This window comes from Gavia stellata, chromosome 10, assembly GCF_030936135.1.
Source record: "Gavia stellata isolate bGavSte3 chromosome 10, bGavSte3.hap2, whole genome shotgun sequence".
Lineage (NCBI taxonomy): Eukaryota > Metazoa > Chordata > Aves > Gaviiformes > Gaviidae > Gavia > Gavia stellata.
This window is the reverse complement of record NC_082603.1, coordinates 7716259-7732580: the sequence shown is the minus strand read 5'-3', so window position 1 is coordinate 7732580 and position 16322 is coordinate 7716259. Positions and strand designations below refer to the sequence as shown.

Here is a 16322-nt window from a genome sequence, read left to right as displayed (position 1 = left end):
TTTGCTAGAGCAGAGAGTAGATTTGCAGGGCAGAGATGCCACCCTCTAGCTATTACGTCTCCTGCTGTGGGTCTTGCCTTTAAACTGAAAAATAAAAAAAGCGGGCAAGATTGTCGGAAAAACCCCATCGAAGATCTCTTCCCCTCTCCCGGCTCTCCCTCCTCCTTGCTCCCTGTCCCGGCTGAGTTCAAGGCAGGCTGTGTCTTGCTCAGAGCGCTGCTTGCCACGTCGGAGCGAAGCAAGTCAAAGACGGGCCTCGGCCCTTTGAAGCAGCCACAACAGAGAGGACACCCTCTCCCAAGGGACACGCCGCACGGGGCTGGCCCAGCCACCGGGAGAGCAAAGCCAGCGTGCAACATGTGGCAGGAGAGAGGCAGCAACGGAGGAGAAGCGGCGGGCCAGAGCTTGCACCAGCCGCCCGCGGGAGCTGGGCACCCACAGAAGAGACTGTGTCCTTGGATGGGCGGCTCTGGGCACCGAACTCCTCGGAGGTGCTTTCCAAAAGGGCAGCCCAGCTTCTCCAGCTGGTTTCAGCTGGCCTTCTGGAGAAATCGCTTACAACACAATGCGCTCTTCGCCTCTGAATCCCCCGGCAGTTTTTCAGTCGTTGGCCAATTTTGACCACAATTTGACAATTTGAACAAGAACTGCGAAGATAACTCGGCTCCTACAATTTTCCTTGAAAACCCAGTGGCTCAGTAAAAGGAAAGAGGCGCTATTAATGCCAGCAGCAAGAGACCAAGCAGCTGGGCGAGCCCAAGCTCTTACAAGACACCCGAGAACCCAAACCAGAGCACATCGCTGCTCTACCAAAGTGAAGGGAAATCCCAGCAGAGCTCAGCCCCGATTGCTCCGTGGACATCCCAACCTGGAGGTGCGCAGCGGCAGGAGCATCACTGCCAACATCTGCCTCCTTCACATCACACCCCTCGCCCTCCTCGGTGAGGCCAGAGCTGGAAGAGGCTGGAGCTCAGGTCGGGCAGCCGGAGGTTTCGGTATGGCTGCTCCGGTCTTTTTAACTATTAAACCAGGAGAAAGCGGAGACCGAGGTGGTGGGGAGCGCAGCACCGACTGCGTCCCTGCTCTGCGCACGGAGGGCGAGCAGCCCACGCTCCTGCGGGACCATCCACCCACCCGTGTTTCCCTCCCCTTTCCCACTGCCACAGCTCCTTCCCTGGGCTCGGACCAGTAGATGGCACCAGAATAACAGAAAAGCCCTCCGTTCTGCCCTCCCCGAATCCTCCCGCAGCATCACCCCCCAACACCACCGCAGCATCACCCCCCAACACCACCGGGCACTGGCAGCAACCGAGGATGGCCTTCCTCCCTCTACTTTAAAAGCCTGTTTGGAGCTGACCTCTAACAGGACTTCTAAAAGTTTTAACAAACAAATTCAGGAGAGGGGGGAGAAAAAAAAAAAAAGTGGTTTCTTTCCATTTTGAGGCTTACAAAACCTTTTTTTTCCCCCCAACATAGATGCTGCTTTTATGTGAAAAACAGAATCAAAGTATTTACCCAAAGCATCTGCTTTCTCCATAACTGCTTTAATTTGGAGGTTTCCCCCCCTCCAACTGGACCCAACAGAAATCTCCTGCCTGCTGCAGTTGAACAGAATCTGCATTTCTCAGTGTAGAAGCAATTCACCCGAGAAGCGCCTGGCTACATTTTTAGGTAGGAAGGTGCCCTTCTCTTCGGCTGTTGTGACCGTTGACATTGTTAAAGGAAAGTCTAGTACTTCTTCCCAAGCAGCTTCTGCTATTAGCTATTGACAACATCCTTGACCCCAGTGGGTTGAGCATCCTCTCAACTCTCTCAAAACAAGCAACAGGACCAGCTCGGGTCAGGGTGGGCATCTCTCCCAGGAGGTACCTGCCTCTCTCTTGCACACCGGCTGTGCAAGAATTTTTCTCTTTACAGAGAGGCTGCCCTAAAGCAGCATTAATAGCCAGGGCACAGCCTGCAGCAAAATCCAGCCACGTCACAGCCAGTTTAGGATGACCCTACTCACATCCATGCCTTGTGGTACCCCCTAATCGCAGCAGTGGATAGCCACGTTTTCAAAAGAAGGACCTGCTCAAAGATGATGGTGGTCTCCAGGGACGCTCTCTGCAGCCCAGACAGGATTCCCCCAGTCCCCGGCTCGGCTGTGAAGTATGACGAGGTGTACCCGAGCACCGCGTAGTGACGCCAAACGCCCCAGAGCCATGGCCATGGCTCTGCCTGGGGGAGGTTTAACATGCTCATGGAGGTGCCAGGATTTTTTCAGAAGCTTGAATCCCACCTGGAGTCAATCTGGGACAAATTCAGAGACCTTCTGACTTTTCACACCCAGGCTGAGTTTTGAACATAGCTCAGCCCAGCAAAGTTTTAAGAAGAGTTTGACTATTTTGATCTTTTCCCCCCAACTCCATTATTAATCATACTGAAGGAAAGCATAATTCCTCCAAACCAAATCATTTGCCAAACCATTTCTCGGCACATTTTTTACTTAGCATCCCTTCTAGGAACAAAGCACATTTGAAGCCTCCACACCTCCACCCTCCTTGGCCAACAGCGTGGCCATGAGTACGTGGCCATGAGCACTGAACATCGGGTACTGGGAAATGCCCAACCTGGCAGGCTGGAGAAAGGCTCCCGTCCCTGCGGGCTCGGCAGCAAAGCAGAGGACTGGCCGTGATGGTTTCGTGCTATGAACGCTCCTGGAGCAGCCGCCTTTCTGCGGCTCTCTGGCCATTCCAGGTTCAGCTGGCTGCTCCCTGGCTGACGACAAGTGAATGCAAAATGGAGTGCAGACACAGGTGGTGAACAATGGCTCTGATCATCGTGGCCCTGCAAACCCTTTTGCTCCCTTTCCTTGGTGCCAGCCCTGCACAGCCATCTCTGACCTTCCCAGGGAGCCCACCCTACTGATTCAGAGCCCCTCTGTCCCGTGAGGATGCTGAGCACGTTTATCCCCCTTCCCACCATTGATGAGATTTGCAGCTTTCCCCGTTTTCCTCATTTTACCCAAAGCTGACAAGGTTGTGATTACAAGAGGCACCGTTCACACAGACTCTCAACCTGGCCAGAAATACCAGAAATCTCATGCAACAGTCTGTTTTCTTCAGAGCCGCAGTAAACTCAGAAGAGGTCCCGAAATACGAGAGCAAGTTGGGCTATTTCCGTGTCCGATGTTCACCCTTTGTAGCTCTGCAGAGGTTTTCCTACCTCTACTATTCCTAACAGTGCGATTTTGGAGAGGGGATTGTCCTATAAACGAGCGTGGCAGCTGGTTCACATAAGGGTCTGAGTTACGATCAGAGATGAGGACATCGCTTTTCTTTTGTGTTTCTCGCTGTGTTTTGGTTCAAACCTGTAAACAGACTCGCACCGAGTGGATCTGCATTCTCCATCTGGTCCTGTGATCCAATTTCCTGGCAGGAATATCCCTGACATCAAATTGTGCAGGAATGCTGCAGCGCGTCCATCCGTCCCACGGCCAGCGCCGGGCTCTCCCGTTTGCCGGTTTCTGTGCGAGACCCAGCCATGGCGTTTCACCCAGTTACCCCGCTAGCGAGACCTATAACTCACGGCTGACAAAAGCAGCTCTTCCAAAAGGGCTTCCCGACATTCACGGATAGAGAAGCCAACGCTCTCCTTCATAGTTATTTCTAGTGATCACATCGTATCTCACAGTTAAAAAATGCATGTTTTCTACCTCCTTTGAATGCACGTCTGGCTTTTGCTCCCAGCCACTGGCTCTTGTTCTACCTTTCTCTGATGGATTAAAGAAGGGAAAAGAAAAAGGAAAAAAGACCTCTTCCTAGAGAGTCACAGAAAGGGGGATTCAAATCCATCATCACAAGTGTTTGGAACGACTCTCGGCATTGCTCAGCCCGAGAGGGACAGCGATACGTCACGCGAGCAAAACGGCTCCCACTCGGAGCGGAGACGGGGGAAGCAGAGCAGAGAGCAAAGGCCTTCTGAGGAAGCCTGGAGAGCAGCACCGTGGGTGTAGCAAGAAGGGCTGGGGGAATCCCAGCACCACTGCCGGCAAGAAAATCAGGATTCAGCACCCGGCTCCGCACAGTGCTCTGACCCTCTGAGAACAAGGCGTCCTCCACTTTCTCACTGTAACCTCCTCCAGGCACAGACTATCTCTGGCTGGAGGAGCACACAGCGTTCACAAAGGCAGAACAAACTTGCCCAGATTGATGAAGGGCAGCTTTTCGGGGCGGTTTTCTTGCTAATCACAGACTAGTTTGTCTTTTCAATCACACCAGCTACTTCCAGCCCAGAGTGCCCAAGCCCAAAGGCAGGTCTAGGAAATCTGTTGCCTGGTTTCCCTCAGTGGGTGTCCCTTCCCCATCCACGTCCTTTCCCTCAGCTGGATGGGTCCCCTCTTGCCCCACAGGCACCCCAAGTTGAACACAGCACAGCAACCTGCTTGGAAAGCGGGGGAAAACTGGAGGCAGCACCGCTGTGCTGGCCAGGACAGATGAAACGCAGGGTTAAGCGCACAGACACGTTCTCGCAAAAGTAACGCAGCCACTGAAACCTGGGGGAAGGACTCCCTTCCCAAGGCAGGCCGAGGTCTACACTGTTTATTCCTTTACATGTTTGTCTCCACAGCATCCTCACACCACCTCTTCCAGGGTTTCCCTATCCTCACTAGCCCTGGGAGGATTTCCTTACCGCCTCACTTACATCTCCCTTGCCACAACAGAAGTAGGTGGGCTTGGAGATCAGTTTATATCCTCCTCTTCTTGAGCTTAAGCACCTCTTCATTCCTCCTAAACTGGATGCTGGAGCTCTCCTTACTGCTTTTCTTCTCTGGACTTTTTTTTGACTCGGTTCGCATCTTCCTTGACACGCAGCTTGCCCAAACAGAGCCCACCCGGAGCCCTCTCCGCAGCTGAGCGCAATGAGAGGATGCTCCACAAACGAGGCAGAACTGCAGGAGATGCTGGGGGTGAAAAATATCTGCCTCCCCTCGTAAAGATGCAGCATTTTGCATGGAGTGGGAGAGGTGGTTCAAGGCCAGGCGAGAAGATTTGCGAAGGGCACGGAGCCACAGCGCTCCAGGGTAGGCTCCTTACACCAAATTCATCCCCCTTTATGCAGGTTGACACCAGCGGCTCCTGCGCTGTCCTCCTTACAGGGTACCACACAGAAACGCGCTGGGCTGTGATGTGGGGGAGATCTGCTCTGTAAGCTCACCAGAGGAGTGAGAGCAGCTACTTCCCCCAGCAAGCCCAATTTCCCCACTAGGAATCACTGGTGGAGACGAGAGGGATCCGTCCCACCGGACGCCTGTGACCGGACCTCGCAGCGCACGTCCCGTGGTGCAGCTGGAGGGCTTGGCCGGTGGCGGGGCATTCAGAGGAAGGTTTAGCACCAAAATAGGTCATTAGTGAGCGACGTGGGGTTCTTCATTCTTCTCCGGGCCCCTTGTTTTCCTAAGGGGAATGCCTCAGAAAACCCTGTGGGGGGGAGGAGGAATTTACAGTTCCCTTCCAAAAACCAGTCTTTGTTTGTTTGATCGTTTTTTTAAATGATCGAGTAACTTGTGAATACATTTTCTGATGATTCCCACATCCTCCCAGCTGGAGAACGGTTCATGAACAGACTCCAAACTCTGTAAATGAGCTTGTTAGTCATAAGTCTTCAAACAGGCTTGATAAACAACTTTCAGCCTGCAGGATATTCATCAACCATTCTGTCTGCCTGGTCTCCTGACACTAATTTATTATTTACAATGAGAGATTCCTCTCCTAAATCACAGGTGATTGTTTCTTTTTACTGATTAACTGATTTTTTTTTTTAAAGGGCAAACAATGAAAAACAAATCACAAACAAGAAATGCGTCGCAAGCACTTATTCCTGAGCAATTCCCTAGTTTCCATGAGACATATCAGCAGTTGTCCAAATGAAATAAACTGTAAGTAAAGATCTTTTTGGCCAAAGCTTCAAGACCAGGCAATAGCCAAGAAAAAGAGCACAACTGTCCCAACCAGCCGCTGGGAATTTCAGTGCCTGCCGCCAAATGCTCCAGGGACCTTCCAGCCGACCGGCACGTGCCGCTCTTAGCATCCTTTGGGTTTGTGGAGAGCCCAAGCATCTCGAGATGTTCCGGAGATCTGAGTCTACATGCAAAAATCTGCCACCGAAAACTGCTTCACCCCATGGACGGGATCATGCGGCAAACACAACTTGCCCCGAGGGCATGGGGTGCACTCAGGTGCACCTGAGCAGAAGATGGGTTCCCTGCAGGAAGAAACTTGTTGGAAGTTGCTCCAGTTCATGGAAGGGGATCTCCTCAATGCTAATCAGTTAATTAACACCGAAGGTGGTCGATTCGGAGACAGATGAAATAGCAATTTGCTGGGGGCGATGCAGAGGGAGGAGAATCTTCCCGAATCCCTGTTAAAGCCAAGCTCTTACATAACACACATCCAGCAGATTTCAAAGCCCCTAATTAGGGGCCAGGATCATACCCAGTTATATGGGTAGGAAAACTGAGGCACGGCGAGGTGAACTTGGCCAAGTTATGGCAGCAAGCATACAGAAAGACCGACCTCAAGACTCTGTGGCCAAGGCACTAAGGCATTTTTGAGCAATAAAAGACAGGCTGGGTCATCCTACTGGGCCATCGCTACTGACGTTTGGAGGAAAAAAAGCTCCGCTGTTTCACTTTATATTTCGGGTGCAAGCCTTTTCTGGGTAGGCTGCTCCCAGCACCAGCAAACACCGTACCCTACACACCCTGCCCTGCCGTACCCCCAGGCGGGGTGGCCCTACGCTGCCTGGGGGACACATGGAGCAGACAAATGCCCTCCCCAGCAGGCTGCCTTTTGTGTGTGCATAAAATCCAGACCTGTGTTTCCACCACCACCTTGGCTCCCATTCCTCATCCACAGAGAGGTACAGACTCCCATCAGCATTCAGAGTGAAGGCAGCAGGATGCAGAGCTTGGCTCTGGACTGGTCTTGAAAGCTCTTTTTTTTCCTCTCTCTCACTGCAAAATCACCAATACATTTGCTCTGACAGCCTCAAGCGCTCAAGACCGGATAGACTGCGCTACCAGCTTGTGTCTAGAGACAGCCTTCCCAGTGCCAAATGGGAGCAAACACACTCAGGAAAGAGACACAGCCTTGTCACCAGCTTTCTCCAGCACTGTCAGCATGGGAGTCATCCATCCCAAGCAGGAACTCGGTGCTGGATTCACAAACCTCCGCTCTGTACCTTCCATCCAGGGGGAAACGCGACGCTGCGCAGGACGCAGAAGGATAACGGGTATGAAGTGTTACCGGCGTTTCAAGCCACGGGGTGGGGAGAGCGCTGTAAAGCTTTACGGGAAACCAGCCCAGACTTCACAGGGACAGGAGCTGCCTGCAGAGCCACCGGCAAGGGCAGCCCTTTCTGCAGCACCAGGCCCAGAGAATTAACACTCTGTTTTCACTGTTACGGCTCAGGCACTTTTCCCTATTAAAGTCCAATCCATCCCTGCAGAGCCCCAACTCCGCTGCGCTGACGTGGAGAAGTGATGGCTCTTTGAAAGCCCTGAGCACGATTTTTTTTTTTTTTTTTCCAAATGTTGGTAGTATTAGTGACGCTTCCAAAACAGGACGATTTCCAGAAACACTGAGCAGGTCTTCACAGCTTCGCTGGCACACCGGCTGCAGCTCAGCCCAACTCACTCACCACTCATTCAGCAGCCACAAACGCAACAAATCCAAGAGCAAACAGCAGACTACCAAAGGTCCCCATGGGTTCAAAACCTACCCAACCTTGACTGGTCCAGCACCTACACTGGCTACAAGAGAGGGCTGGAAGCTACTTGGATGCTGCCTTCTGCAGCCACCCACCCTGCTCCAGCACCCCCAGGCACCCCGCTTTGTTCCCAGCGGCCCTGGGACTGCTGGTTCCCTTCAGAGCTGGATGCCGTTTTCCTTCTCCAAGCCTGCCCACCCAGCAGCTGCCGCTGGTAATTTTGTCCTGCCCCAGATGTATAGGGCCACAGATAACTTTGGGTTTACTTTGGTCGAGGAGGCCACAGAAGAAGTTCATCCACTGGTGGGCTCAGAGCAGGAAGCAATGTCCCCAGGCTCCTGATGAATTCCAGCTCTCGGTGCAAAAGCAGTTTTGCTGTCTGAGCAGCTCATCAAGACGTGGAGAGGGTCCTAGCCAGATACTGAGCGGCTCTTTGGACGTTTGCCCTGCCCAGCAGTCTCGCTGACTGGCTGGAGCTTCTCCTGTAGGAAAATTTCTCTAGCCAGAAATGGGGGAAAATTTGGGTGGAATATGAACTGGATGCTGCAATAGGATGTAGTGACTTGTTAATGGCACAGCTGGCTCCCCTCACCTCTCTTCTAACCTTCCCTTCCAGGAACACAAGGCACCAGGACGTCCCGGGCTGCCACCCCAAGGCAAATGTTCACGTCATACGGGCACGACAAATCCGGACTGTCTGGGACAGTGCTTTAAACACTGGCGTAACCTTTTCTCAGCCTCTGGAGGTGAGAGAGGAGCCCAGAAAGCTATGTAAGCTGAAATAGATGCTCACTGGCTTGCTCGTCAGGCAAGCTTTGGCTTCCCAGCTTTGGCCTTCACAGGCTCATCCTGGCAGATGCCAGGCTTTCCGCTGCAGGAGGTGGCCCTCAGCTTTGGCACCACTGCTCCCTTCCCTTCCCAACCAGCATCCTCCAGATGTTCTCATTTGGAAGAAACTTCTCTCAACATTATGCCACCAGAGTCCCAGCAGACATGCAGTGCGCCTCTGCTGAGCTCCCATCCCCGCCTCACAGCATCATCTTCCCGGGCTACACGGTGGCAACCAGCCGGGTCCAGCAGAAAGAGTGCAGGAAAGGAAACGGCAGCTTAGGTACATACCACGCATTTACAGATCAATGCAGGAATGACAGATGCGAGCAGGGCCAGCAAATCTAGGAGCAAGAACTGCAGGACTGCCCTGCAGAACCCTTGGACCCCCGGCTGTAAGAGTGCTGCCGTCACAACACAGGGTGACAAAGGACAAATCCCTATGGACCTGTGTCGTGGGGCTGGTGGCACCTGCATCTACACGTGTGTGAGCTTCCACTGACAGTCTATAACGCAGAGTCTCCGTAGAGACTCTCCAGTGGCTAGTAAGAGGTTGAAGGTATGCTGCACCTCCCACTCAGGGGGAGGCACTGCTAACATCCTTCTCCACACCCCACCGGAGTGCCATAAAACCCACTGGGATTTCACACGCCTTTGAGCTGCCTGCTCTCCCACCAGAGCAGCCAGGGGGTTCAGAAGATATTTCCCACCTGCGGCAATCATACAACAGGTTTTTCTTGGGGGAGCCAGACTAAAAACCTATGCTCTGTGCTCCACCACCCGAGTGCAAGTTGAAACCTTTCTGTGCCCTGCACGTAAAGCCACGAGGACAGTTCAAACAGAAAGTCAGATCAGAGCCTTGGACAACAGCTCCTCCAGCCAGGCTGTGATGGTTCTCACCTCACATCTCCATAATCCGCCCCGAAATCCAAGCCTCCTTTAGGAAAGGCGAGTAGGGTGGGGAACCAGCAATGCAGTGATTCATCCTCCCCAGAAACAGAGGCCCAAGTCTGAAATATTGTGACACTTGGTAAATACTCGTGATGTACTTCATTATGCAACAGAGGCCCAGCAGGAGCACAGCTCCCCCGGGGCTACTTAATACGGGTTTCAAAAACAATTAAATATATCATAAACAACTTGCAACCAGGAATAAACACCTAGGATCCCATCAAGCCATTCTGGTGATGTCAAAAACCATGGGAGCAAACTCAGTCACCAGGGCAAAAAAAAAAAAAAGAATATATCCTCAAAGGAATTACGATGCTGTAATTCTGTGTCCGCCTTGTCAAACACCCAACTCTCCAGCCCCTCCTGCTTATACTCTGTCCATGCTCTTGCTCTTTCTTTCCAGGCTTCCTAACATCACATATTTTGCTGCGTGTTGCACCTCTGCCGAAAGGCAAAAGGATCGTGCCCCCGAACACAGAAAGCAAAACTGTTTCATGCCTGTGCAGAAATATTCCATCAGCCCCAAAAAAGAAGTTTTTTGCATGACTCAAGGCTGCTGGTCAAGTCTTTAAACACTAATACTCATCAATTGGCATACATATAAGCGGTCCATTGAATTGCATGCAATGACTCGTGTGAGTAAGGATTGCACAAATTAACCCTGAGATAATATTTTCCCATGCGATCACTGCTTCATACATCATCAAAAAGATGGAAAATAGACCGGCTAGTAGTGGAAACTCGGTGCAGATGACAGAAAGCTGATGTTCATTAAAAGTGTTCTAGCAGTTTAGACCAAACCTCTAAGTTTTATGAGAGATTTCAAAATCTAATTTTCATGGAAATGTTTTCATTACATTAAGAGAAGGGGGGGGAAAAAAAAAGTAAAAACCTTCAGCAAAATCTTTTTCAAATTAAAAAGTTGGAAGCTTTCTGCAGATGGATTGAAAACACAAATACCATCAGCAAATTATGAGACCATGAGAACCAGGAAGCAAAACTGATTATGATCAAAAAAAGTGAAATTCACAAACAAATAAAAGTCTGGTTTCGCCCGTCAAAAGGCGGGCAGCATGGCCAGCACTCGCAAACTGAGTCAGCTCCCTCCTTCAAATTCACATGGGTCTTTTTTTCTTTCTTAATAACAGTACATTGTCCATTTTTGTTTGCTGTTTGGTGCCTTTATTTTTTTTAAGGCTCCAGGTTTGTAGCAGAGTCACATTTCCATCTTTTGTCTGCACCCAAAAGCTCTAGAAATTTATGTGAAAAACACAGAATCTTTTTCCACTCCAAACTGTAGGATTCAGGGATGTAAGAAAAACATCCAACACCCTGAGATACTTGCTGGAATAACCACGCATCAGCCAGCCCGAGAGTGAAATTAGATAGATATGCCCAAGAAACGTAAATGGAAAGAAGTTAATCAAACTTCTAACAACTGCCGTGTGTTAGTTATCTGTCTGTTATTCAACCTTTACTCTAGTGAACACCGTTCACTCCTCCTGCGAGAAGCCTCTAGGATATGCGCAGTACAACCGGCACGCATAAAGATTACTCCCGCAAGAAAAAGCAAGCCGTTGTATTTTTCACACAGATAACATAAACAACAAGCGCCTTAAAAATATTATTGATCTCATCCTCAATTTTTCCACATCAGCTGCTGGAAGGGGAGGATTGGTTCTGGAAAGTCTTTCTTGGCAGCACCTTGTAAGGATGCTCACTGCTGCCCGCCGGGTTCAAGGCACCAGCCGGTTTCCCTCGCTCGCCCCGTGTAACCAACCTGTGGACGCTCCCTCTGTCCATCGGCTATGCAGGACAGGAGGGGAAGAAAATAGCTGCTAGATTTAATAGATTTACCCTGCTTTTCCCCCCCTTCCTTTCTCTTCTTTGTACGTCCCCACTCTACAGTCTCAGCATCTTCTGGGAATAAGGGCTGTGTTTTTCTAACAAAAGACACTTAGTACTTCAAGATAAAGTGAAGGTTTGCAAAGAAAACCCTGAAGTTGTCCTTGGTGCTTCCTCTCACGTTCACGCTCCATGCAACTCCGCAGCCCAGAATCGCTTTTCACATTTCAAAGCAGTGGCAGAGCTTTTCCACATCTTTTTAGGAAGGCGTATGTTTTTTTGTGAAGGGGGAGAGGCACACCACCACCGACAACCTCAGGATCAGCAAAAAAAAGAGAAACAACTCAGTATTTATGCACACCCTTTTACTCCTGCAGCAATATCACTTGTTCTGATTAAAAAGAGGCAATTAAAGCATAAAGAACAGCCATGTGGGAGCAGACCAAAGGTCCTTCAGCTCAAGATCTTGCCTCAGACTGCCAGTAATGACAGAGTCAGAGGGTATAAGCCCAGGCAGCAATGGAGCGATCGCTGCCCCAGCTCATCCTTCCAGCCTCTGAGCCTCGCGGCTCCCTGAGCCGGACACTGCCTCTGCACCCTGCTGCAATGAAGAGCCATCCTCAGTCCTCCCTGAATTTGTCTTTCCTTTCTGGAAATCATTTCTATTTCTGATCTCTGCAAAATTATACGGCGACAAGTTCCACCACCAAACAACGTGCCAGCTGAAAAAGCCCTCCCTCGTGCTCTCAACCTGCTGCCTGAGAAGAGGGGGCTGAAGCCAGCACAGATGCTCTCCTTGACCCAGCCTGAGCAAAGAAACTCACCTCCTCCCGGCCGCCCCGGCAGGGTTTCTGCTTCCTTGGGAAGGATGAGCAGTGCCGAGGGGTCACAGTGCCCGCCGAGGCAGAAGAAGTTGTGGGGAGCCACAGGCAGCCTGCGCCCCAGCTTGAATTGTGAACCAGCCCTGACAGCCCGATGTAATCCGCCAGCCTGGGAGAGAAGCGCAGCCCCCAAACTGCCGTCGCTTTTATACTGAAGCGAAATTAAAGGACAGTAATAACTCCAATATGCAGAACTAGACCAAAGCAGGGTTTATTCATTCCTCACAAAAGAAATCCCAGCATAACAATTTTTCTTTTGCTGCTCGTGCTTTCTCCGCATCTTTTTACGAGCCATCAACAGCAAGACTCAAACAAACAAACCGAAAAAAGCAGAGGTCAAAAATGCCATCTTAAAAAAAAAAAAAAAAAAGCTAATAGTTTACCAGCTCTGGATTTAGAGAATTAACCCTGCTCAGAGCCACCAGCTCTGGGAACCCGTATGCCAGGTTTCTGCCACCCCCAAAAGGCACAGAAGCAATAGGAGCTGATTACTGGGAAGCTCAGGGGGTCCCCTCTGTGGAGATGGGACCCGGGTTTTCATCCGTTTTAGCCGGAGTCAGCGAAAGCCCTGCTACCAAAGCCAGAGTTGGTTGTATCTTAACAGGTGGTTTTACAACGAAGAGGAACCGGGATTGCAGTCTTCCCAGCTAAGCGGCAGAGGCAGGGAGGTTTGCTGTGAATTGTATCAGCTTTTAGGGTATGGTTTTTAGAGCTGCAAGTTGAACTAAAGTCAATGACAACGACAGCTTCACAGCACCACTGAAAAATCAGCTCCTTAATATGCTGACAGTTCTCCCTGTAAATATTACAATCACAGCTACTCCCAGGGATGTTGTTTTTTCCTTTTTAGTACGAGAAACGTTTTCTCCTGAACCTCTTTCAAATGAACTAGTGGTGAAATAGTTCCTTCAATCTCAAATGTCCAGATAAAACCTTTTGTCATTTCTGTATCAAACTTTTCCCCTTAATTTTGGATTACAAACATAGTGCCAATAATTTGGCTTTTCACTTCAGTTTGGGACAGAACTCAGTGACAGAATAGGTGACTTCCGTCCACGTTGGAAGAACAGTTTTAGTATTCTTGAGACACTCCATGATTTCTCCAAACGGCTTTTAGCTTCTCTCCCTTACTAACACGGAGAATAACCGAGCCCTGTGTTAGCTTTTCCACTGAACCAGCTCTCATTTTTCACCGAGAAAAGCTCACACCTCTGCTGCGCTGCCTAGCTCCAGCACAGTCCTTTTCCTGCATGGATTGCAAAACACTTCACAAAAACACATACAATAGGTGGGGAAACTGAGGCACAGAGACTCATGGGATCTGCTAAACGCATCCATGAAAGAGCCAGAAAGCCCAGATGACAGCTCTGCCCAATAAACCAGGGAGAATTTATCCCCAGGCTTTTTTTTGTTTTTTGGTTTTTTGCTTACTTTAGAATACTTTTAAAACTTTCTAATTCACCGCAACGGCATTAAAACTTTTACAGCATTCAGAGAACTTCTAATTTATTTGAAGCTGTCGTTTGGTCCCTGCTTGGCAATGCTGGCTGGGAAACACACCCTCGGACTGGGATTTTTGGTCCGTTTCATGCCCTAAGAGCAGGGTGGGTATCGGGGAAACACAGCCCCTCTTTCCCAGGCTGACCACGCTAGCTCCGGAGAGCTCAGCAGTTGGCAAGGGGCAGCATCAGGAGTAAAGGGGGTCCAAATAAAATATGATAAACGGAACCGGGGGGGGGGGGGGTGTAGAAGGGGAAAAAAAAAAGTTGTCTGCGTAACTTGGTTGGTATCTCGGGGACTCTCCAGCCGCAGTGTTACGGTGCAGGGAGCTGAATCAGGGGGGAGCAACGATCACTGCCTTCTCCGCTAAAATATACACCTTCAGTGTCAGGAATTGCGTTTTTCAGGGTCCTGGGAAGGGAAAATTTTTGAAGCACTCTCCCGGCGGCGGTCAGTCCGTCAGCCGCGCCCCGGTGCGGCTCCGCGGGAGGGAAGGGAACCGCTCCGCCGGCCGCGCACCGCCCGCTGCCTTCCCGACCGCGCTCCCGCAATAAACCCGCCTCGGGGCGATGCTTCCCCGCCCGGAGAAAACGGCTTGCCGGGGCTAAGCTCGGGAATCCCACGGGCGGGGGTGCAAGGAGCGGCTGCTCCCCCCTTCCCCAGCCCGGCTTCCTTCGGGATACCGAGAAAGCCACGTCGGATCCGCGGGTTAAAAAAAAAAAGGGCCGGAGGCGGCTGCCGGCGGAAAAAAAAAAAAAAACAAAAAACAAAAAACGAAAAGCGAACGAAAGTTGCAATGTTAACTGCAATTGCAGTTTTCGTTCGCTTTTCGGTTTTTCTTTTTCCGCCTTTCGGCGGCAGCCCCCCGGCCCGGGATGGGGGGCTCCCTGGGAAGCCAGCCCGTGTCCGCAGCCGCGGCCCCTGCCCACCCCACGGGAGGCACGGCCGCAGCCAGCCCTGACCCCCAACGAAAATCGCAGTCCCTGCAGCCGGGGATATGTGGGGTTTTTTAACAGAAAGCAGAGGGAGGGTAAGGGGGGGTTGCTGGCCCTGCACACCCACCTCACCCCGCTCCGCCGCGACTCGCCCTTTCGGCCAGCGCTGCCCTCGGAAAACAACAAGCGGCGCCTGGAAAACGCCGCGCAAGCCGGCGCCCATCCCCGCTGCCCTCCAGCCGCGGGGCGGCTGCTTTACGGCCTGGATCAGGCCCGCGCCGGGAGAAGCCGGGCTCGGGGAGGAGGGGACCGTCGGCGCCACTTCGCAGCCGCGCACGCACCCTCGGGCTGTTCGCGAGCCGCGATGCTCCGGGCAGGTCGTCGGGCGGTCGTCCGGTCCCCATCCAGAGCCCCGAGCAGCTTCCCGGTGTCCCGCAAACCACGGCGCCGGTCCCAGCTCCGACGGGCCGATGGACGGATGGATGGATGGATGGATGGAGGGCGGCTCAGCCGCCTGCCGCGCCTCTCCCCGTCCAGCCAAGCCCCGTGCTCAGCCCCCCGAGAGGCGATGGAAAAGGGGGCTCAGCCCTCCGGCCCGATCCTGCCCGCCCCGGCTCCCAGGGCTGTTCTCCTCCGGGTCCCCCGGAGGGAGACGGAGCAGCGCGGCGCGGGACCCGACGAGCGCGGCACGGCGGCGAAGGGCGGCTCGCCGCTCCCCTTTTCCCAGGACGCGGCTGGGGGAAAACAAGCGTTTTCGCACGCCGCCGGGAGCCGGCCCCGCCGAGGGGAGGGGGGACGCGGGCTGCCCGCGCGGGCACGGCGGGAAAGGCCGGCTCGGGGAGCGGGGCGAGCCGGGCCAGGACCGGCCGGCGGCTCCTCCGGCCGCTTCCCCGCGGGAGCCCCCTCGGGGCCGGCACCGGCCGCCGCGGCTCCTCCGGCCGCTCCGCTCCGCCCCGGGAGCGCGGCGCACGTGGAGCGGCCGCAGCGGCCCCTCGCTCCGGGGAGGGACGGACGGACGGACGGACGGGGCGGGGGTGTCCCCGCACTTACTGTCTTGCTGCGGGGTGTCGCTGCCGCTGGTCAGCCCGGGGGACTCCAACAAGCTCCGGCCGGGCTCTCCGCCGCCCTCCTCCGCCTGGGCGGCCACCATGTCACCCGCCTCCTCCAGGTCCAGCAGGTGACTCACGGAGAAGTTCTTCTTGGCTTGTAAATTGTCCAGGCCGGCGGGGCCGTCGAGGCGGGCGGGCAGCAGGGCCTGCCTCTCCATGGCGTGGGCATAGCTGGACGCCATGGCGTCGAGCGGGGCTTTTCTGCCCTCGCCCCCCCCGGGCGCCCACCGCCCCCGCTCCCCCCCAGCCGCCGGCCCTCCGAGGGGGGATGAGCAAGGACCGAAGGGGGGGGAACGGGACGGGACCCGACGGCGGCGGGAGGGGAAGCCCGAAGGGGAGCGGGCAGGGCCGGGCTTAAAACATGCCGGAGGGGAGAGGCGGCGCGGCCGGCTCGGGGCGCCGGGGCGGCGGCGCGGGGCGCGGGGAGCTGCCGCCGGCCGGGAGGCGCAGGGTGGCTGTGGGGCCGCTGGGGCGGGTGCGCCCCGTCCCTCCGCCTCCGCTGCCGGCGGCTCCCCTCCCTC

General features: G+C 53.4%; 1 protein-coding gene across 2 annotated transcripts in view; it reads right to left on the bottom strand.

Moving 5' to 3' along the window:
• PRRX1 (paired related homeobox 1) overlaps positions 1–15983 on the bottom strand; it is a 40346-nt gene extending 24363 nt beyond the window's left edge. For both annotated transcript variants that reach the window (XM_059822245.1, XM_059822246.1), the window contains exon 1: positions 15743–15983. In XM_059822245.1, coding sequence (XP_059678228.1) covers positions 15743–15983 — 241 coding nt within the window. The remainder of the gene's footprint in view (positions 1–15742) is intronic.
• Between the last annotated feature and the right edge of the window lie 339 nt (positions 15984–16322).